Here is a 21,418-nt window from a genome sequence, read left to right on the forward strand (position 1 = left end):
AAATGTTAAAACTGGGGAGCCTGGTCCCATTACGGGGGGTTTCCCACTGCCCTCGTGCCGGGCTCCCGAGGCCCAAGGGCCCAAGGGCTCCCGAGGCAGTCCTGGCCCGCAGGGCTCCTGCTCCCCCGCGGAGCTGGGAGTGGGGCAGGGCCCAGGAGAGCAGGGACGTCCTGCCGGCGCCCGATGCAGGGCGCGCGGGAGGCTCAGGCCTTCCCCTCCCTTCTCCTGCAGAGCGCCTGCCTGGGAGGAGGCCGGGCGTTACGCGGAGCTCTGCGAGAGGCACAGCCAGTGCGACGCTGGCCGGTGCCTGCGCCGGGAAGGCAGGGAGCGGGCGGAGCAGAGCGGGAAGGGCTCCAAGGCTGCAACCGGGCAGCTGCCGGGGCGGCAGCAGATGCCGTCCCGGTGGGAGCGGGTGCTTGGCGCGACAGCTCTGCCGGGCACCTCCTTGCTCCGCTCCTGTGGTCTCGGGGGCCTTCCTGGCATCTCTGCCAGCCCCGGCTGCCGCGAGCACCGAGCCACTTCCTTCCCCAGGCCGTGGCAGCTGCTCTTGTGCTCCTCGTACGCGTCCAAGGGGACGCACCGACGCTGCTCGGCTCTAGCACCGGCCACAGACACCCGGGAGCGCGACGGGTGAGCCCCAGTAAGAGGCAAAGCACCCGGCTGCCCCCGGACTTGGGCCAGGGCCAGGCAAGGGCTTGGGGCCGTGCTGCTGACTTTCCCACCTCCCCTTACAGCCCCCAGCACACAGCCAGAGCCGTCCGGCCCCAACAGCAGCAGCGAGCCAGGAGCGGGGGCATCCTCCGGCCCTGCGGCACCCTCCACCAGCTCGGAGACGGACCTGGCAAGCTCCAGCAGCCAGGATGGATCAACATCATCCTCCGGCTCTGCAACGCCCTCCACCAGCTCGGAGACAGACCCGGTGAGCTCCAGCACCAGCAGCCAGGACAGATCAGCGCCATCCTCCGGCTCTGCAACGCCCTCCAGCTCGGAGTTGGACCTGGTGAGCTCCAGCACCAGCAGCCAGGATGGATCAACATCATCCTCTGGCTTTGCAACGCCCTCCAGCTCAGAGTCCGACCTGGCGAGCATCAGTAGCCAGTAGGAAGTGGAGGCGTCTTCTGGCTCCGCGGCTCCCGAGAGCAGCCCCCAGGCAGCAGGGCCAGGGCCAGAGCGACGGCCAGGACGCTCCCGTCCATTCCGCTGGGCGCAACATCCCTACAACTGGCACTGAACGCCCCGCGGGACGAGCTGTGCGCCAGCCCACCCTGGCATCAGCACTCTGCCCCTGCAGAATAAGACCGCCGCCCCCTCTCAGCTGGGCTGGCAGATGACGCTTCTCTTCCTCGGCTTCCTCCTCCGCCGCCTTTCTCGGGGGCTGGTTCGGGGCAGGCACCAGTGGGGCTCTTTCCTCTCCGGCTGTTGGCAAGACCTTCCTCGGGAAGTGCAGAGTGCCAGGGGGCTTCCTCCTCTCTGGCCTTGGCCTTCTTGTCTCTGCCCACAGGTTTCTTCTCGGCAGGGTTTTGCGCTTGGAGGCCGTGGCTGAGGATCACCTGCAGGGCCAAGGCAGGGTTCATCTCGGCAGGATGTAGGGGTATAGGGATATTTTTCTAGATCAGTGTTTACTAATCTTATTCCTAATGGTGTATGTACTATCCTTATGGCTCCAGTAGGAAGGCAACTCTTACGACCAAGTGTCAGGATAGGAAAAAAAAAGGAGAAGAGGGAACTTACCTATTTATGTACTTTCTTTTGCTAATTTCTAACAGCCTGTTTTCACAGAAGGACATTTTGACCAGCTAAAGAGAGAACTGCGGTGGCAGTCCGGCACCCTGCTAGTCTCAGCGCTGCTCCCTGGGCAGCAGCGTGTCGCGCTGAGCACTCCCTGCTTATCTGACCGGGGACACGCGATCGGACGTCGTGGCTGCTGCCTCTGCCCGCTCCCCCACGCAAGCACGACGAGACTCGGTTTGGTCCAGTTGCTGACGCCACCCAGCTGCAGGCAGAGTACAGAAAACACCCCACGCTTCAGCTCCGCGCTGGCGCAGCTCCGGAAACATCCCTCTGCAAGAGCCAGTTAGGGAAAGCTACCGGACTCTGGCCATCTTCCTCCAAACCACCGACTACTGTGGACGTGCCCAAGCCTTTGGGATAGCCCTGGTCCCGACGCAGGGACCGTAACCCGCAGCCTGGTTCCCTCCTCGCCACAGGACAGCTGGGTACGGAAGTGTCCGTCGGTGAGCGTGGGCTTACCTGCCTGACGGTCAGCAGGCGGCCCTGGCCCTTCACAGTCATCAAAACAGCCTCAAAATGTCCCTGGAGGAAACAAGAAGCTCTTGTCAGTGGAAGAGACTTGGGCAAGGCTCTCAGTAAGCATCGCTCGCTGGCATCTTCTTCCCCAGCTGAGCAGGCCCCCCCCCCTCCTCCAGGCGCAAGACTCCTCTTCAGAAGTTTGGCGAGAGAGCAGGAAGGACGGGGAAGACGCCAACCTTCCCTCGCCGGCCCTCCCTTGGAAGGCCTGCCCTCACGGCCGCGCCGCTCCAGGGCTAGCGCCGCACCAGGGCTAGTTACAGTGCAGCTGGGGGAGCTGGTTCCTCCGTCCCGGGGCGTCTCAGGCAACTGCGCTGCGACACCAACGTTGACCCAGGTGCCGGCGCAGAGCCCAGCGTTAAGCAGCCCGAGCGGCAGCCGCAGGAGGGCTCCCGGGAGCACCAGCACATCCTCCTTTCCTTCCTTCCCCTGCCTTCACTTTTTTGCTCAGGACATCAGGACAGGGTGATAAAAGCTGTGTTTAGGGCGGCATGCGGCATGCGCGGTAGGAGGAACAATCCCCCATGCATGCAGCGCTGCAATAAAGAATGCCTGCTTTCTGAAACTTCAAACTAAGTTTTAGGGAGTTTAATTTGGGCCTGATTTTATGGCAACATTTTGGAAACCCAGATGGGACAGTGTCTCTGAATCCTGACGAATCTGCAGAGCTGCTCAGCGGTCGCTCTGCCAGAAACCGCTTCTCCTTCCTGCACTTCACAAACTTCTTAGGGGAATCGTCTTCCAGACGCGCCGCCCTGCAGACGTCGCTGCCCACAACGCGCCGCTTCTTAACGCCCACTGACACAGGGATTGGGGCCTTCCTCAGCCTTCGCGCTTGCTCGGTGCCGGGTTGGGGCGGCTGTTGGGCCCCTTCCGAGCCGAGTCAAGTCAAATCATTAACCGGGCAGAACCCGGCTAGCAGAAACTTGGTGGTGGAGGGCCCGGACTGCATTCAAACGCGCCCTCGGTCCCTGTGCTCCAGGAAGCAGCGCTTCCTTCGCTCCTGAAGGCACGCGGGTTGTCCTCCTTGCCTCCCCTCTTGTCTGGATTCCCTGAGCAGCTCCGCCGGGAGTAACCGGAGCTTCTCGGGGGGAGAGCGCTTCAGGAGCAAACCCCCGGGCTGCTCCAGCAGTTGGCCTGTTCATCTGTCTCATCTCTGTTGGGTACCTAGAACACGTCAGCTGAGAGGCTGGCAGGGAATTCCTCTCCGCAACGCGACACAGATGCTGATTCTTTGATAGAGCTAAAATATGCTCTCAGCAGAATCCAGAAGAAGCTGGAAATAACCTGGGTAAAGTAGCTTCCGCATCCTGCCGCGCTGCCGCCGCCTGCTCCGGGCGGTGCTCCGAGCAGAAGGACCTGGGGTGACCGTGGGAGAGAGGGGCAAGGTCAGGAAGCGCTGAGGCCTGCCGCAGTGCGCAGAGGAGGGCAAAGGGGCCCCAAAGGAGCCCTCGGCGCCCCGGCTCTGGCTCCGGCAGCCGCTGCCGGTGTCGCTGCGGGGCCGTCGGGCCGGGAGGCTGCGGCGCGAGGGCCGGCAGCCCTTACCTGAACGCCTTGAGAAACTGCGTGACGCAGCCGTTGCCAGAGGCGTGGGGGAGGTGGAAGCTGCGGCTGCAGCCCTTCCCCGGCAGCTGATTGCGGCTCCTCGCTCGCCGCAAGCAAAGCAGCTCTGCAAAGAGCCCGGCAGCCCCGTGGCCGAGGCGAGCTCAGGCGGGAGCGCGGAGGCAGCGCTGCTGGGCAGAGCGGGCGGGAGCCCCGAGGGCGGCTCGCCGGGCAGTACTCGTGCACGTCCAGACTTCTGCACTGGATTTACGATCCCTCCTAGAGCAGGAAGGGCTGAGCACGGGAGACCATTAGGTACCCCTGAGGATGGATGAAGACTGGGAATCTGTTCATGAAGGAATCCCCAGTCCTAGTGCACTGCGACTACTGTTGGTTTTTATTTCCATGAAGCTCTAATTAGACTTGCTGGAAAATGCAGTACGCAAAAAAAATAGTCTTTTATTAACCAGAATATCTCACACGTATCAATGGATCAGGTCTCATTTCCTACTTCTTGGTCAAAGGACTCAGCCGTCCCGAGGCACCGCTTGCACTTAGAGCATGCGCGAGCTAAGCACACCTACGGCCCATCTGCCATATCCCCGACGGAGCAAACAAAACACGAAGGACAGGCAGAACTGACCAGTCGCCGTGCAACTTCCTCACATTTTAGAAAGCTGTTCTGTAAAGTGGGCAGACTGCTTGGGGGGCCGTTTCCCCTCTGGGTCCGAGCTGTGTTAATTAAATGTAACGCTCTCTCTTCTGGCTGTTTAAATGCTTCTTTGTAAATTGCATGGGAGAAGCACCTACGCTCAGGATGCTGCCATCACTTAAATTTTTCTTGCTGTTAGTATTACTAAAGAACATTTCTATCCTGCCTTTTAATTTTATTTGGTAAAAGATGTCTTTTCCATATTAGTGCTTTACTTTCCTTTATTATACAGCTGCATAATAGACAGTCCTGAAGCAGGTTAGCTTCCGATGCGAAATTAAGGCTTGCCGTTTATTTTCAGTTGGGGTAGAGGCAAACAGGACTGGCTGAATTTTATAATCTGTACTGGGCATTTCCCAAACATGCCAAATACTTTCCAAGGTTTACTGTTCGTGCTCCTTACGGTTCAGTTTTCACCTGTATTTTTCAGCATCACTGCACTTCTCACCACCTACCGGGCATGTCTTGCAATCCACAGGACGGTAGAGAAGTTCCTTGTATAGCTGCTTTGCCCCTACACGTGCACACATATATCGAGGACTTGATAAAATCTGGATCTGCAATAGGCAGAGTTGCTTGAAATGAAATCCTGACAACAAAAGTCTTAATGGGACACTCAAACCTGGTTAATCCAAAACACTTTGCAAACTATTTTTATTCAAATTAAAAAGACTCAGGTAAACAAACTGATGGTACATACATGTTATAAACCTGGTTACCAGCTTAACTTTCAGGAGTACAAGATTTAAGAAAAAGCCAAGCATGAATTAACCAGGTCCAAAAACATGCCAAAAAAAAAATCACCAACAACGTTTTGAATTTTTACACAAACAGTAAATTTTCTCACAGAAGGGAAGGACTGAGAAAGTGAAACAAATAATACGTGGTCTCCAACTGGTTTATGAAAATCCCGGTCCTAGATTCATCTATTTTCCACTCTCACAGAAACCAGCCTTTCCCGTACGTACTTTTATTGTAATATGAAAGTTTCATTTACTCCAATACAATGAACGGCGGTGGAAAACAAATGAGGGGGTCAAATAGAGAAAGAGAGAGAGAAACAGCTAGACAGACACGTCCTTTTTTCTTTTTTTTTAAACCAGAGTCAGAAAAAGCTTCCTTTGCTGGTTTTGAATTCTAGACTGTAGCCATTATATCCTAAATTTTACTGCAATTGACAGAAGTGCCTCCAATATACAGAGACATGATTTTGAAATAAATAAAAAATGTTTAAAATAATTGATCAGGACCAGCCCAGTGGCTTAGTGGTAGTGCTCTGCACTGCCTTATGGGAGGACCCAGGTTTCATTTGCTCTTCCAACCTCCTGCTCCTGGGCCAGAAAGAGCAGCGAAAGTAGTGCCTCAGCTGCTCAGGCGGGAGAGAGCCAGTGCTGCGAGTTTGCTCCTCACTGACCTTCAGATAAATTAAACATTTCAGGTCTACAGGCTCCAAAGGGAGTCCCATCCAGTCCTCAAAAGAAAATAAATAAAACAATAACTTAACTAAACTTCACCCCAGGTTCTTTGGTGTAATTTTGCTTAATGTTGAGAAATAAAGAGAATCTGGTGGTATTAGTACAATCCATGATGGTTCCAAATACTCGAAAACTAGGATTTGCTGCTTGATTCAGTTCAATGTCCCATCTTTGCGGCTAAATACTGCAAAGCCTGTGGTAGTTCAAATACACTTTAAGATGATGCTGTATGTATGGGAGATGTCTAAGGCTATTCAGTTTCTACTTTTATTAAATAAAACTTGGTAATTTATACAGGCTAGTACAGAATTTCTGTATCACAGCTGCACTACTTGGAGAGTTCAAAATTATAATTTCCCTACATGCTTCTTAGCTCCCTCTCCTTCACATCCATTGCACATCTGACCTAAACTGTCCTTAAGTGCCTACTTGTAATAATAGGGTTTTCCACACAATGACTGGAAGGTTGGAGTGGGAGAGGAAGAGGAATTGGCTGGTATAACTCAATAACAGTTTATACTTGCACATGCCACTTCCCTCAACAGTATAAATTACATCACTGAAACAGAACCCAAGGTACCCAGTATTTGAATAAATTGTTTAACCTTCTGCCAAATGTACTCAAATGTATATATATTTTTACGGGTATACCTTAAAACACATTTCCACAAGATGAACATTTCTAGCAGTCAGAAGAAAGCGTATCAAGAAATCAGTTTTCTTTTGGACTGAGTTGCAGTGACAGTGTTCCTGCCAACAAACTGTTCAAATTAATATTGCTTTCCCAGTTGTTTAATGAAATAAAAACTATCTATTCTTTTTCTATAATGAAGTACCTTGAAAAGATTTACCTTTAAACAAATAGCTTTGCAGTCCAAAAGGTTGGTTGGTCGCTAATGAGGTCCTTAGCAGATGACAGTCACAACCCTGAAATTTGGCAAGAAGATTCCATACATTCCTTACTAATTAAAAACAAAAAACAAAAAAACACACCACCTAAAACCACTCTGAAGGCTGCAGTGCAAGTTCTCTTATTTCTCCAGCCTACTAGACGTGCTGAATTTACACATACAGCAGCACTTTGTTAAAGCTAGATTCACATATCAAATTTCTCTCCATCTGCCCTGCAAAACCTTCATTAAGGTGAATGAATACACTTAAGGAAAGCATACAAAGATATCTTGCAATACCTAATCATTAGCAGAATACGTGTGAATTTAAAAGCGTTGCATTACTTCACAAACAAAACAACTCCCCTTCTCTAACTTACCTTCCACGACCTGAGCTGATGCAAAGTTCTGCATGACTCTTACAAATGCACGTGTCATTGCTTAGGGAACTGGCTTTCCCTTCCCACTGCTAGGTGTTAGGCACATCACCGAACCCCCAAAGCAGGTCATGGCAGATAAAACATTTCACCTTTCAAGGGCGTGCAAAGCACATGTATTCTGTTACCAATTTAGGATCATAATGGCCTTGGCTACACAATTAAATAACTGGACAGGATTGGACAAATTAGAAGTCAAGACACCCTTGTCCCGTCCACACCAGCACTTCCATGATCGCTCTAGTCCATTCAGCAGCCTTGGTATTGACTTAAAATTTGATTTTTCCTAGCATAAATGTACCCCTTACCTTTACTTCCTTTCAAGAAATCCTCCCTGTTCACAGCAAAGAGAGATTTCTGCTGGAAGTGGCTAGCACACACAAGCACATGTACACACATTCTTCTAAGATGTAAACTATGACTAACTTCACATTCCGTTGTACCAATTTGTAAATACTTTTTGTTTTCTTTTTTCTTTTATATAAAAATGATGGCATCAGATTCTCAGCAATAAAATATAAGAAAGATGAATCCTGGACTACACTTAACCAATTATGAAATCGCCTTTCAAACAAAGGAAACATATGCAAAAATCTGTGTATTTGATAAAGTCAACTTAATATAACAAAAAGTGAAATATGCTTATTAAAAGTGTCCTTATAAAAATGGTCTTGCAATGTACAGTAAAATGCAATACAAATTATTGTTGGTTATCTCTCCCCACCCAGTAACTAAAACAGCTATTGTTCCACAAAACTCCTTATATGACGGTATCAAAGAAGCAATTATGCTATTAAACATTTTCTATGTTGTATGCTTGACGGATATTAAGGGTGTCTCGTAGCATCAAGTCTCGAAGACGCCATAACGCATCGGCCATGGTGGTATGAGCCCCTTTGCTTTTCAGCCAGTGCGAAGGGAGACGGCTCTCCTGCTCTTTTGATAGGTGAACATCTCGTCTCCGTGCTGAAAGGTTAAGAAATGGCCCACTTATTTGCTGGCTTTATTAAATTTGCCCTGCCTCTGCTACTTACCGCAATTACTAGAAAAAGCACAATATAATTCGACAGTGTTTCTGTTACCCGCTGGTCTCTGTATCTGAGCCCATACAAGTGATTCTTGGATTTTTACACCATCCTGCTGATAATATACATATTCCCAGCATGTCTGGTTTGTTTTTAATGACTACTTGCATGGATACATTTTATTAACTAAGCAGCAGGCTTGTTTAGCACTATCCGTAAGAGCCAAACATATTAATGTGTACAAAGTGTGTTCTGTCAGGAAACATCAGAGCAGAAAGCCTTACCTGCAAGGGTCTGGTCCCACTTGCTAATGCTATTTGATTCAGCGCTAAGCCCCTCAATATATTTCAGATAGGCCTCAGAATGAAGAAGCCTCTGCGTCTTTGGTGGAGGGGAGACAAACATTGGAGTCGTGGGCTGCTGTATAACCGGCTGCGTTGCTGCGCTCTGGCCGGGATATGGAGGTGGCGCCTGTTGTCCTGGAGGGCCAAGAATTCCTATCTGTAATGGCAAAGTGGTAGAGAAAACGCATTTTGGGGAACAGCAGGGAAGCTGGTTCACGTCCACATATCTCTATGGAAGAACCTGACCCAGCAAAGTGTAGCACAAACGCTACAGCTCAATCTCCATCCTGCCCAGCAGCGAGACAGGAAATTGCTCTCTCAACTCACTGGCAGAACATCCTCATACAATGGAACTTTAAAACGGGTCATGACCAAAGGCATCTGCATCAAAGCATGCAAAACCTGAATTATCAGCAGTTTAGGTGTGTTGAAACGACCCACATCCCTTTAATAGGAGGAGGAAGAGGAAGGAAAAACAAAGAAAGGAAAGGAAAGAGAAAAGAGAACACTGTCTAGCTCATACTGCAAAAGACCTTCCACTAGAACCTAATCAGTCCAGTAACGTTTCATCCAAGAAACACAGACCTATCTTCTGAGAGTAAGATATTAAATATCTCTACATATATTTTGTCCATGCTCTCCCTGGGAAAGGCCATGTGCATCCCAACAGATCTTAACTGAGATGTTGTTTAAATACTAATTCAGAGTCTTACAGCCTCATAAATCATGCAAAAATGACTTACCTGCTGTCCAAATGGACTTGCTCCTGGTGCCGGCGTGCCCACCATGGGGGATACATTTTGGCCTATAACCCCTATATTCCGAAATAGAAAAACAATTAGTTGCATTTCAGAGCAGTGGTAAATACCGCGTTGTCTTTTTTAATAAAAAAGTTATGGTTTGGCATCATTGCTTCAGGTTCTTTTAAGCAGCTGTACTACATTCAAATACCCCCCTCTCCCCCAGTAGAAACTTTAAAAGTTTCTGGATGAAAAAAAAGGAAAAAAGTAAAAAGAAAAAAAAAGGAAAAAAAAAGAGGAAAGCCAATATGACAACTACCCAACACTGATAATGTAGCCTGTTGAATTTATTTAATTAAAGAAATGAAAACAGAAGTCATTTAGAAGTCATTTTTGGTTTTCATTTTCTCATATTAGTTAGTCAGTACCTAACTGAATCTTTCAGTTTAGAATATACAACTCTGGCTTGACGGAATCTCCCTGGAATCAAAAAAATCTAGCAATCTATCAATATTTCAACATTGCGCTGTGATCGCTTTTTTAAAATGCACTCACTGCAGGAGGAAAGCCAAGCCACCGCAAAAACTCTTGTTATATATCTCACTGATACAAAAAGCTTAAGCTTAAAGAGTATTACGTACGAGACAAATGAACATTTGGAATAAATTTCAAGAATAAAAAGTGTTAGTTTTTATCCAAACGTATTTCCCTGTTGTGTGGAGTGCAGCAGATAACATCCACGTAATCTCAAACAAAAATTTACAGATCTGAATGAGAGTCATGCAGCTCCCGATATGTTACACGTAGATGCTTAGGTCTGAACAAATGAGTTACTTTTGCTGCTTTTCCTTATGTCTATGCCCCTTGTCCAAACCACACATCATTCATTTGAGAAGCTGAAAATTAAATTCAGCCTTCCTAAGGGCTTATTTTGCATGCAGTTTTCTACATCAGTGATCGGAAGATGCATCACTGCACTGTGTATACTGAAGCATATAACAAATGAATTCTCAGTTTATGACAACCCGTTTTAAATGCATCTGTACCAACAGAAATCAAAAGGAGGCAAGAACACTGATAATGTAAGTGTGCTATGGCACGGATCTTTTCTTGGTACAAAGCAAAGAGGTTTGGAGGGGAGGCACCCTCACCTTTCCCAGCATCAGAGCATGGCTTCAGCCCTATGCAGCATTACTTCACCTGTGGTCCTGCAAGCCCTCCGCTCCCAGACATCACTTCTCCCCTGGTCTGTATCCTCCCAATTTTAAACATCGCACACATGGCCTGTTCCTCCAGTTGGAAAAATAAACAATAAACTCTGCAAAGTAACGCATCACCCTGGAGTCACTTTCCCAAACAATTATACGCTGCCGTTGTGGGCTTAAACATCATTGCCTTGGTGAGTCAGAGAGAGACTCGCAGACACATGGCTGTTCTCCTGCTCCTGCTACATGACATTACAGTGAATCCTACACACCAGTGAAGATGCAAGTAGCATACCTAATACTGATGGATTAAAAAAAAAAGCAATTTACATACAGATAAAAAGTCTTAACAGAACTTCTGATAAACACAATTCTAAATGAGGCAGGGGGAAGCAAACAAGATATCGCTTTTTGTCTACAGATTAACAGTTTTTACTGCTGAATATATAGGATACACATCTTCTAAATGGTCATGTGAGCTAACAGAGGTGAAAAACAAAATAATCAGCAGAAAACAGGATGATAGGGCAGATAGCTAATTCTTCCTGTAACAGGGACATTGTTAATGACATTAACACTGAAAAACTGCTAATGAACTGTCACAGTGTTGATTCACCTCACCACTCAACAAAATTGTGGCAAGAAAGTATCAAATGCGCACTAAATATACCATCAAAAAATCAATGCAAAATTTGGCCACGAGAGTATACTGAGTTCACCTTACCCCTACATTTCCAATTACTTCTATCAAAAAGGTTCAATCTGAACATCATTTTATAATAATGTATTAATACATTAGTACAAATCAGAATGTCTAACTTAAAGACAATCCATCTTAATTCATTTAAGTGCAGTCTGAACACTGAAAAATATTAATGTAGTGAAAAACAATTCAGTTGGAATGGGAAGATTCTTACTTTAAAAAGGAAGGGGGCTATTCAAGTGACATAAGGATAGGAACAGGCCAATTTCAGCTTTTCAAACCTCTGGTAAACTCAAGTGCAATAATCAGCTTTCTGGATGGAGCAGCATGAGAGTTTCCCAGCAACTTTTTGCTGCTGGTCTGCTGCACACGCTGTTCTGCGAGTGTGAACTCATGTACTCATATATTCAGCAGTGCATCATGTGTGCGGTGGCTACACAAACCTGTAACGTTCCAAAATGATCAAACAAGCTATGGTCAAAACAAGCTGTGGATAATAACAACAACTGGTTAAACGGCGAATACATGAAAATGAAATAAGGAGCGAATGAGGATGACAGTCTTACCGGGTGGTGGGATGCCTGGGATGCCTGGCATACCTGGCGGAAGTTGGTGGGGTGGGGGCACCCCTGGGTGAAGTGGCTGCATGCTGCCCATGCTAACAATGCCATCAACTGGGCCCTGCAAAGGTGGCAGCACCGGTGGATAGCCACTTATCATGCCTTGAAGGACACAACAAATTTCAAACATGCATCAATAACATGCAATATGATCTACACAGTAAGACATGCACTATCCACAAAAAGGCACCTTTAGTACAGCAGGACGATACTACAATTAGTGTCTCGCAAAAATGAACAAAAATTAAAAATAAAGTTATAAATATGAAACACTATACTTCTGATGAATTAGTATTTAGCATATTCGTATGTTCCTCGTTGGGTAGAAGTGCTGAATATTCAGACATGTTAACACAAAAAATAAATTCAGCCACAATTAAATGTTACTAATGCAAGCAATTTTAATACAGCTTAAAGCTATGCCATCTGCATACAAATTACAAACACAACACTAGCTACACGAATTTCATGTACAGCCCTACTTTGTAGGATAGCTCTGATGAAACCTGACTGGAAAAAAACACGTAAGCATTTTTCTGCAGTGCATATGCAAAATTAACACATGAAGAACCTAAAACATCATACTTAAAACCAAAGGCAGTGATATGGGGGATTTTTATTAAGCAGATATGCTGGGCTGCAGTGACTTGCACTCATGGCACCTGACTGTAGCAAAGCGTTTAGAGGAGCATGTAGAGTCCCTCAGAGCATTTCAATGTCAATATTTTCCAAGTGTTTTAATAGGGAAAACAAAGATTAACCAAAACCGTTATTGTGCTGCTGCTCATAATTTATTTTGCTGCATCGGATTCAGAGCTTAGTCTCATTTCTGGCCAAGTTTGTTGCTGTCCATTAAGTAAACCCAGAGGGATACACAACGTATCTGTAGTATGCTTATTAGGTCCTAGGACCTTTTAGCGTGCTTGTCCCTCCCCACCTCCCCAGCACGCACCACTTCTGTGCTTGTTAGTTTTAATGGATATGTTGGCAGATAACCAAGGAAAGGAGCTGGAAAGACAATGAAGAGATGAGGGAGGACAGAAGCAGGTCTAGAGAGATAAGAGAAATTTAGATAACACAAACCTACTGCAGACTGTATAGTCTGTCCCAAGAAACAATCTACTGAGTCTTTGCCACGCTCTAAATAAGTAACTGAAACTTTCAAAAATTGAGATTTTTGGAGTAAGAGTGGCTGAAAACTTGCACCAGTTGTGGCTCATCACAGCAGCTATTAGCACCTCAGAATTAAAACAGATCAGGTAGCTCCAAAGTACAAGCTAAATTTGGCGGTTGCTCAGGAATTCTTACGCAGGTGAAAAACCTGAAATTCCAAGCTGTGCACGGAGCAAACAGTGAAAAAATAAAGAACTGACTTCCCTCAAACCATGCTCTTTAATTTCACAAGACACCTATGTGAATACTTCCTAAATAGGTTTTAGGTATCTATTTCAAATACTGGAAACTCCTCTGTACCTCTTTATCAACACAGTGAAATCCATGTTTCCCTAAAGTGCTTTCCCTGTACCAGCTACCTGGGATCTTCACCACACCCTGAGCTGCTATCACATCTGCAGTTCATTTACATGCACTTCTGGAGTCATTAAGGAAAAAAAGAAGGAAAGAAACTCAACTTTTGTCAATTACAAAAGCTTATTTCTACACTCGCTAATAAAATATTTACTCAAAATATTTACTGGATTAACGCACTGTAGCCAAATCGCCATGAGAAATTGGTCCTTGTAGCTCCTCACAAGGTCATACAGTCACTTTCGTGTCCCATGTACAAGTTACCACTTTAAGTCAGCAAACACTGGCAAACCATGTTCAGCTCCCACAGCGGCCATTCATCAGTTCTTCTGAACTACTTGTTCTTTCTCCTATTTCTTTTTTTTTACTACTACAACGCAAGATTAAATAAGCTTTTGTAATACCTACATTTACAAGCAGCTGCAGCACTGCTCACAAGAAGAAATGCGTCTCAGAGTGCCCAGATTTCTTAGCCTCATTCATTGGCCATAAAAAGAAAAAAAAAGAAAAAAACAAAACAAAAAAAGAAGAAGTCTCATGATGAAGCAGTTCTCTGTCTCGGGTAAAAGCAACAGAACGCACCCAGAACACTACTGCTGTACGGCTTAAGGACGGAGGTGGATTTGAAAGAGGTCTCACCAGAATAAATAAGATAATTCTAAGTAAGACTTGTGGAGACCAAAAGAAGGAAGACTGCGCTTTTTAAAACGGGCCACAAAAATAGGAAGAGTTTATAGAGATCAACTTGTCCATCTACTCTAAGGAAGTGTTCCACAATGACAAAGCAAAGAGACCTGAATTTCTGACTGCTTGAATTATAAGACGATGGGCTTAAATACAAGCTTGCTTTGGAGAAGGCTGCCACAAGAAGGAAGTTAGCATGTACAGAGCGCAGAATTTGGGGAAAAAATTTAAGAAAGGACTAATAATACAGATTATCGCCTATCAACTGCTACCTACAAAAAAACTGGAAAAGTGATCTCGTTAAAGAAATAAAAGGATGACATTCCTAGGTTTTCTTGATTGAAGTACATTACTCACAAAAAAAGTAGTACTGCAGAAATATTATTTTTATATATATATATATGTACACACACATGTATATATGTATACGCGCACACACACACACACACACACACACAAAAACAACTGCCAACACTTTGGAAGAAAATTATCATAATGCAAGCCAAATCTGCTAGGTTTTCAAACAACAACTTTTTTGTTTTGTTTTGTTTAATGCAATTCAGTGTAAACAAATGTTTCTGTGACCTGGAGACCACAAACCAAATAAAGACTGTGCCTTCAGTTTAAATATCCATGCAGTCTGTTTACTGAAAAGGCATTTAGAGATCATGATGGGAAACACTTCAGGCTGTCAGCTCAAAGTATGGCCACAGCCTGTGAGATGGGAAAGCAAAATGACAAAAGAATAAATGAAGTAATTGGAATGCCTTAGAGGAAAAAAAAAAAAAAAAAGCAAGACCTCCCAAACCAATATATATGTATATTTTTTAAACATACTTGGCACTATTTTGACCTTACTGAAGTAATATAATCTAGAAAACCTGTTATAAAATCAGAAATGGGGGAAGAAAAACAGCTTATGACATATCTAGCACCTTCTCTCTCGGATATAAGGCTGACTCCTACAAAAGACTGTCCAGCGCATTGCCTACTCTGCAGATCTGATCCTGGAAATACTTATTCTGGGCATAGTCTCTGTGAACTAAATTGGATTATGGCTGGTAACAAGCACAATATCTAGTAACAAGGACCTTGTGGAAAAGTTCTCATAGCTCAGTTCTACCCTGAAAATCACTCCATAAAAATAGCAATGTTGAGATTTTGTATTTGTCTTCATAATGATACTAGCTCCTGGTCTGCTCTGCTTACCAGTAGCTAATCTTGCGATGCTGGCAATTCTGTAAACTCACGCTGGGATTTAAAATTCAGTTTGGATTCTGTTTATTTTTCATAGCCCTGATGATTAAAAAAAAAAAAAAAAAAGAATAATACTAAAAAGGCTCCTGCTTTACCACTTCCACTGATGATGCATGCACTAAAAGAATATATGGCGCCCTCCCTTCCTGCATAGCAGGGCTAACCACGAACTCTGCAAAGCAGAGCGAATAAACACAACTGCATACAAACAGAACAGGACCACTGCACAAGGCGAAGCCTTTCTCGTGGCGTTTCACCAGGCTCTTAACTACCGGATCAAGTGCCGTGGGAATCACCAGGCTACTTCCACGGTTACGTGTATCGATTAGGAAGAAAGGCCGAAGAGGCTGAGCTTTTTCTTCAGTAAGGACAACGTGACCCAAGAGAGTGTGCAGAGTTATGAAGGGGGTTGATAATAGTGGATGAGGAAAAAATGGTCGTAGCTCCTACGTTTTACCTGCAACGGGTGTCAACTGCTGATTGAGCATTCCCATTGGTGTTGGTGGCGGCACCACCCCCATAAGAGCCCCGACAGGAGTGCCTGCCCGGGGGGAGGAATTCTGCTGCTGTTGCTGTGCTGCTCGCTCTCTCTCCTGCTGCTCAGCAACTTTAGCTGCCCGCTCTGTAAAAGTATTTTAGATTTTCAGTTCTGTTTTGTAACCCAGAATTTCAAAATATTATCTGTTCATTTCAAACGGACTAGTTAAAACACTGGCATAGTTTAGTCAAATATAAAAGTAGAACAGATCAATCTTCTTATACAGCATATAATTTGATCGCATGTGGCTGCAGCTAAGACTTGTCAAAAACCTTTCATGAAAAATATTCCACAAAGTTCTTTTCCTTCTTCTTTTTTTTTTTTTTTTTTAATTAAAAAGTCAGAAGAGATATTTGATATTAACACCAGTGTTACCAACATGAAGCAGCAGTCCAGCACTAGGCTCAGTCCACATTAGGAAAACATGGCAAAATGTCCCTTCTTTCGACACCACTGGCTCAGCCAAACCAGTCAGAGCAAAGGCTGGCAGCTCGCGGGTAGATACGCCACCAGCTGCGGCTGGGATTTTAAGCACCAGGTCTACTCGACAGGCCCTAAAGCAGGGTGCAAATAGTAGGTATCTGTGCCAGTCGATGGCCCATTTATTCTTGGGCTACCAATATTTTTACTACTGATGCAGCTGAAAAGCAGTGGCCAAGCTGGGAAGCATTTGCAAAGTTTCCCTAGCGGGGACGGGTCCTTAGTGTTTGGAACATAACAAGCAGCAGTTTGATGAACCAAATAAAAATAAAAATAAAAAAAATAAAAATTTCTCTGCCTCTTGTAATTTTTCCCCATTCTGGTCCCTCTCAAGCTATTTTTTCCTTTTTTCGCTGAAGATGTCTAACTCGCGTTGTGCTGCTCAGTGGAGGTCACGTGTGTCCTTGGTATGATGAACCTGGTCATTATCTCAATCAAGGGTCTCGCTGTGACCACAAGAATAAAAGATTTGCTTGCAGGGGCACCTGACCAGAGAATATGATATTAAGGGATGGAGGGCAAGGGGTCATGGGCAGAAGAACGAAACAAAAACCAACCAAACTAAAAAGGAGCTATACCCAGTGCCCACGCAGGGTGCTTTTGGGGCATGCAAGTTACCGGTTGGTTTACTCTGAACATTACACCCTACCGAAAGCAATGAGGAACAACAAAGAATAAATGAATGCAGCGTACATCTCCAGCAAATTTTAGTAACAGTGAATGCAGGACTACAGGTTTTCTTGCAGTTGGTGAAAGATGCAAACTGCCACTAAAACAGCAAAGTCCTCTGTCAAACAAGGCTAAACTGTTCATCAAGGAGATTAAATTATGTGCCCTGCCAATGTTACCAGTTTTCCCTAGAATATGACTTCAAATGCGTTATCATACATTTGTCTCCTGCAGCAGCTGTCGTGCAACTTCTAGAACTATATTCATACACTGAAAGACGAGTTCCATTTTTAAAGGCATTAACTTCCTTCTTTTCATTTCTGTCATTTCAAGAAGAGATGACGACGCATAGAAATTCCTAACTTTACTACAGGCAACTTGTAAATGACTGAGCACAAAATACACAAGATATGGTAGATCCTGAAGTAGAAAAATGAAATAATCCTCTTCAGAGCACAGCAAGCATTTAGGAAAGAATGAAATAGCTGTTCTGACTATATTTACTTACTTTTGGCCAATCCAAAAAAAAAAAAAAAAAAGTTATACAAAACCAAAAGTTCTGGAGACTCTCTGATGAACGAGAAGTTAACTTTTTTTTAAGCATTCAGTTCTATCAGACTGTGGAGTGCTGAGACTTGAAGAAGGACCTAGCAAAGGACAAAAATCTGAGTTTTACCAAGCCTCTCTCCATGTCTTGGCTGGCAAAGAACTATCAAGGGTGTCAAGAAGTTCTGTCTTGAACATTCACCTCAGTGAATCTCATCTCAAATAATTTATTTAAGACTGCGCTCAAGATCACTCACATGACATTTCCAGCACATCTCAAAAGACAGGAAGAAGATCTGCTGCTTTGACCATAGCTTTTCCTTAAAACAGTTTTTCCTCTCAATCTGTGTGCATTATTTTATTTTGAGCAGTTAATCATGCAGGCCATTCCAATGCAGCCTGTTATTTGGCTTTTGCTAAAAATCTTGCTATTATCCTGTGTATATACCAACTGCAATTTTCAACAGGTCAAAATGGATCTAAAACACAACGTACATTTCACCAAAACACAGAAAGGCATTTTTTTCATTGAGATGTCAAACCCTGTTGGTTTCCTGCTCTCTGCTGCAGAGAGCACCATAGAGCACATCTACACCAGAGAGCACACAAATTTTGAGCTGTCACAGAGGAAGGAACAGTGTCTCTCCCTCACACATAGTAAGCAAACACAGTTTGGACACTTCATAACCCCACACCAATCCCTCAAAACCAAATAAAAGCAAGTCTGGCTCTCGGCATACATCAAGCCTGAGAAACTGCAGTCCAAAACTCAAAAGCTTTGGAAAATTGCAAGTGAGAAAGAGGATTAAAAAGGAAGCACTTAGGCAATTATAAACACAGTGGACAGACACTGTTGCTACTGTTACGTTACAGCCATGTCTTCCAAAGCAAGAGGTCAAGCAGCTCTAAGCTACGAAGTGATGACGTGCTAGCTGTCCTACAGCCCAAGAGTTAGGCTGTAAGGAGGGACCTGTTAACAAAAAGATATCATGTGTACCTAGAACGATGTAAAAGGAAACTGCAACAGAAAAAAAAAAAAAAAAAGACTACAGTACTTTCACAAAGAGCGTTACCATTTTCCTTCACAGTGTTTGCAAAGAAAACTCACGCATAGCAGAGTGCTGCTGTATTATTCTCCAGAACTGCAAAGAGGTACTACTGCAAATTCAGAAAGGGCTGAGGAGGTTGAGGGTGAAAAGTGATAGCATGCAAGTTCTAGTTTGAAGATCAAAGCTGCCTTTAAGTTATGAATATGCAAAAAGCTACCAAATTTCAATTTTAAAAGCAAATGTATAACTTAAGCAGGCAATAACTTTCTAGAGTGTTGAAACTTTCCTATCCAAAGCAGTATTTTCTTCCAGTAAAACTGCAGTAGTTGCCCTAAAAAAAGAGGAGGGCTTTATTTTGGAGATACTGACACATTAACAGCTATAGCAATAAGCCTAGATGTTAAGCCAATGTATTTGATTTGGATAGAGACTGCTTTTAAAGATAAACTGTATTTTGATTTTGATCCAGGAGGAAAGGAGGAGGAAGAGAGGAGGAAGAGAGGGAGGGGGAGGAGGAAGAGAGGAGGAAAGGAAGAGGGGGAGGAAGAGAGGAAGAAAAGGGGAGGGGGAGGAAGAGTGGAAGAAAAGGGGAGGGGGAGGAGGGGGAGGAGGAAGAGGAGGAAGAAGAAAGGAAGAGGGTCTTTCTAAAGTATCTCCTGCCTATGATATTTTTCTAGGCTTACTGAATATATGAGATCTCTCAACAAAATTCGTTACAACTCTTAAATGATACTGAGACTGAACAACAGGTCACATTCTCAGTATTGTAACAGATGATGCATCCTTGATTTTATTCTACTATAACTTTTAAGAATCTGAGTTCAGTTAATCAAATAACTTTTTCTTGCTCCATTGTATGCTTTCTTACCTGTCTCTCAGCTCTGAGAAGCTTCTTGCTTCTTGTTCAAAATCTTTCTTGCCTCCCCCCAAGTCTTCTTTTAAGAAAACTTTCACAGGCAATTTTTCCAACTGACTTCCAACAATTTCCCTCCATGTTTCTTTACATGATTTTTCCCCCCATTTTCTTTGCCTTTATTGACAGTTATTTGTGTCAAAGACTTAAATAATCAGCTGTCATACTGACACAGTGAACTACATAACTTAAATAGTCTTTGCTCCTCTTCAGTCATCTCTTAATACAAACTTCTCTTTAAAGTACATCCAGAACACAAATATAAATACCTTCTTTTATTACACCTGCCATCTGAATAAAAGTAACGAACATATTTAGAAAGGAAAAAAAAAGCAGAAAAGAGTTTATCATTTTAGTTATTTACCTTCATATTCTGCTTTCTTGGTCGCTTCCAGGTTTCTCCATTCAGTTCCTACAAGTCTGCTGAGCTCTCCAAAGGAGTAGTCTGGGTGCTGAGCTTTAATTACAGCTCTCATCTCGCTGCTAAATAAGATGTAACCACTCATGTTGATCTTCCTTTTTGATCCCTCCTTCTTGGTGCTGCCCTTAACAGACTTGGGAGTGGACTGTGAGAAAAAGTAGTTATGACCACAAGAGTAGAAAAGAGAAGCTTCTCAACATACAAAATCCACAAGTCGTAAGAAGTAGTATTTAAAAACGTTCCCACATTCCTCTTGTACACCTTTGTATAAGGACCATCTAAACTTAGGGCCCCTGAAGAAAGAGGCGTCTCCTACTGACAAATGACAACAGCACACACACTTAAGGAAAGCACGCAGAGAGAAAAAAAAAACGACCTGATCCTTTTTAACCCATCCAGAGATGAGGCTAACCTTGTAACTAAGGCCTCAAAAAAATCTGAGTAAACAGAACTAAGAATATTTCCTACTGGCTGATACTACTCCAAACTGAACGGGAAGACTAAGAGCAGGCTGGATAGCAAATCAGTGATTGATTTGGGAGGCCCATAAAGAGAACAAAAGAAAAAGATTTGCCCTGTGTCACAGATTTCATTCATGAGGCTATTTAGAAACATTGAGGACACGAGTAAAGATCTTTATTTGCCATCGAACATTTTAGGAAATTGTTTCCACGTTTCCTCCTGAACCTCTGCGACTCCTGTCTTCTTGGCTCCACCGTCCTCTCTTCTCATCCCTAAGCGCTCCATATTTTGCCTGCCAGACTGCCCTCCTTGTTTAGTGTCCATTTGCCATTACGTAAGTACCCATTTCTCCTTGATAAAACTCAAAGCCCAACTTTGCTGATTACTGTCATCTGCACAGCACGTTAACTTCACCAGCTGTATGTTGACGGGTAACAAACATCCTGTTCTGTTAAAGATCTGCTCCTTTGCTCAGTTCTACCAACCAGTGCTTCCTACCCTGGCTATTCCTGTTGCAAGCTCCTTGACCTTTCCAACCATCAAAAACCCTGTTACCTATTCTCACAACAGCATGCATACCACAGCTGGAACCCTCACTTCTCAGACTCTTTCCACACATACTTGTGAATCATCAGGAGATCAAATGATTCACCCAGTCTCTAATTCATAAGGCTCACAAGCTGGGTATCACACCAAAATCCTCCAAAGCCCCTCCTTGTATCCTGACTACTATAAATGTCTTCCATCTAGAAGACTGTAATTGTTCCCAAATGAGGAAGAGGAAGAGGAAGAGGAAGAGGAAGAGGAAGAGGAAGAGGAAGAGGAAGAGGAAGAGGAAGAGGAAGAGGAAGAGGAAGAGGAAGAGGAAGAGG

At 44.5% G+C, this 21,418-nt stretch overlaps 1 protein-coding gene and 1 long non-coding RNA gene across 5 annotated transcripts in view; both read right to left on the reverse strand.

Annotated features, from left to right (window-relative positions):
• Positions 1–1,102: 1,102 nt before the first annotated feature.
• Positions 1,103–2,720, reverse strand: LOC146597284 (uncharacterized). Its single transcript, XR_014895551.1, has 3 exons — positions 2,251–2,720; positions 1,732–1,993; positions 1,103–1,550 (listed from the first exon to the last, which is right to left on the reverse strand). It is a non-coding gene; the product is annotated as an uncharacterized LOC146597284 (long non-coding RNA).
• A 2,478-nt stretch (positions 2,721–5,198) lies between these two features.
• Positions 5,199–21,418, reverse strand: part of PBRM1 (polybromo 1) — a 63,526-nt gene continuing 47,306 nt past the window's right edge. For 2 of the 4 annotated variants that reach the window (XM_085302515.1, XM_085302514.1), the window contains 5 exons: positions 20,028–20,229; positions 11,947–12,102; positions 9,476–9,546; positions 8,673–8,889; positions 5,199–8,329 (listed from right to left, as the gene is read on the reverse strand). In XM_085302515.1, coding sequence (XP_085158641.1) covers positions 8,157–8,329; positions 8,673–8,889; positions 9,476–9,546; positions 11,947–12,102; positions 20,028–20,229 — 819 coding nt within the window. In that variant the 3' untranslated portion in view covers positions 5,199–8,156. Of the gene's footprint in view, positions 8,330–8,672; positions 8,890–9,475; positions 9,547–11,946; positions 12,103–15,925; positions 16,091–20,027; positions 20,230–21,418 lie in introns of all 4 variants that reach the window. The other 2 variants (XM_085302518.1, XM_085302517.1) reach the window with 2 other exon arrangements.

The sequence above is a fragment of the Rhea americana genome, unplaced genomic scaffold (genome assembly GCF_003343005.1).
Source record: "Rhea americana isolate MKP2758 unplaced genomic scaffold, rheAme1 scaffold_19, whole genome shotgun sequence".
NCBI classification, from domain to species: Eukaryota; Metazoa; Chordata; class Aves; order Rheiformes; family Rheidae; genus Rhea; species Rhea americana.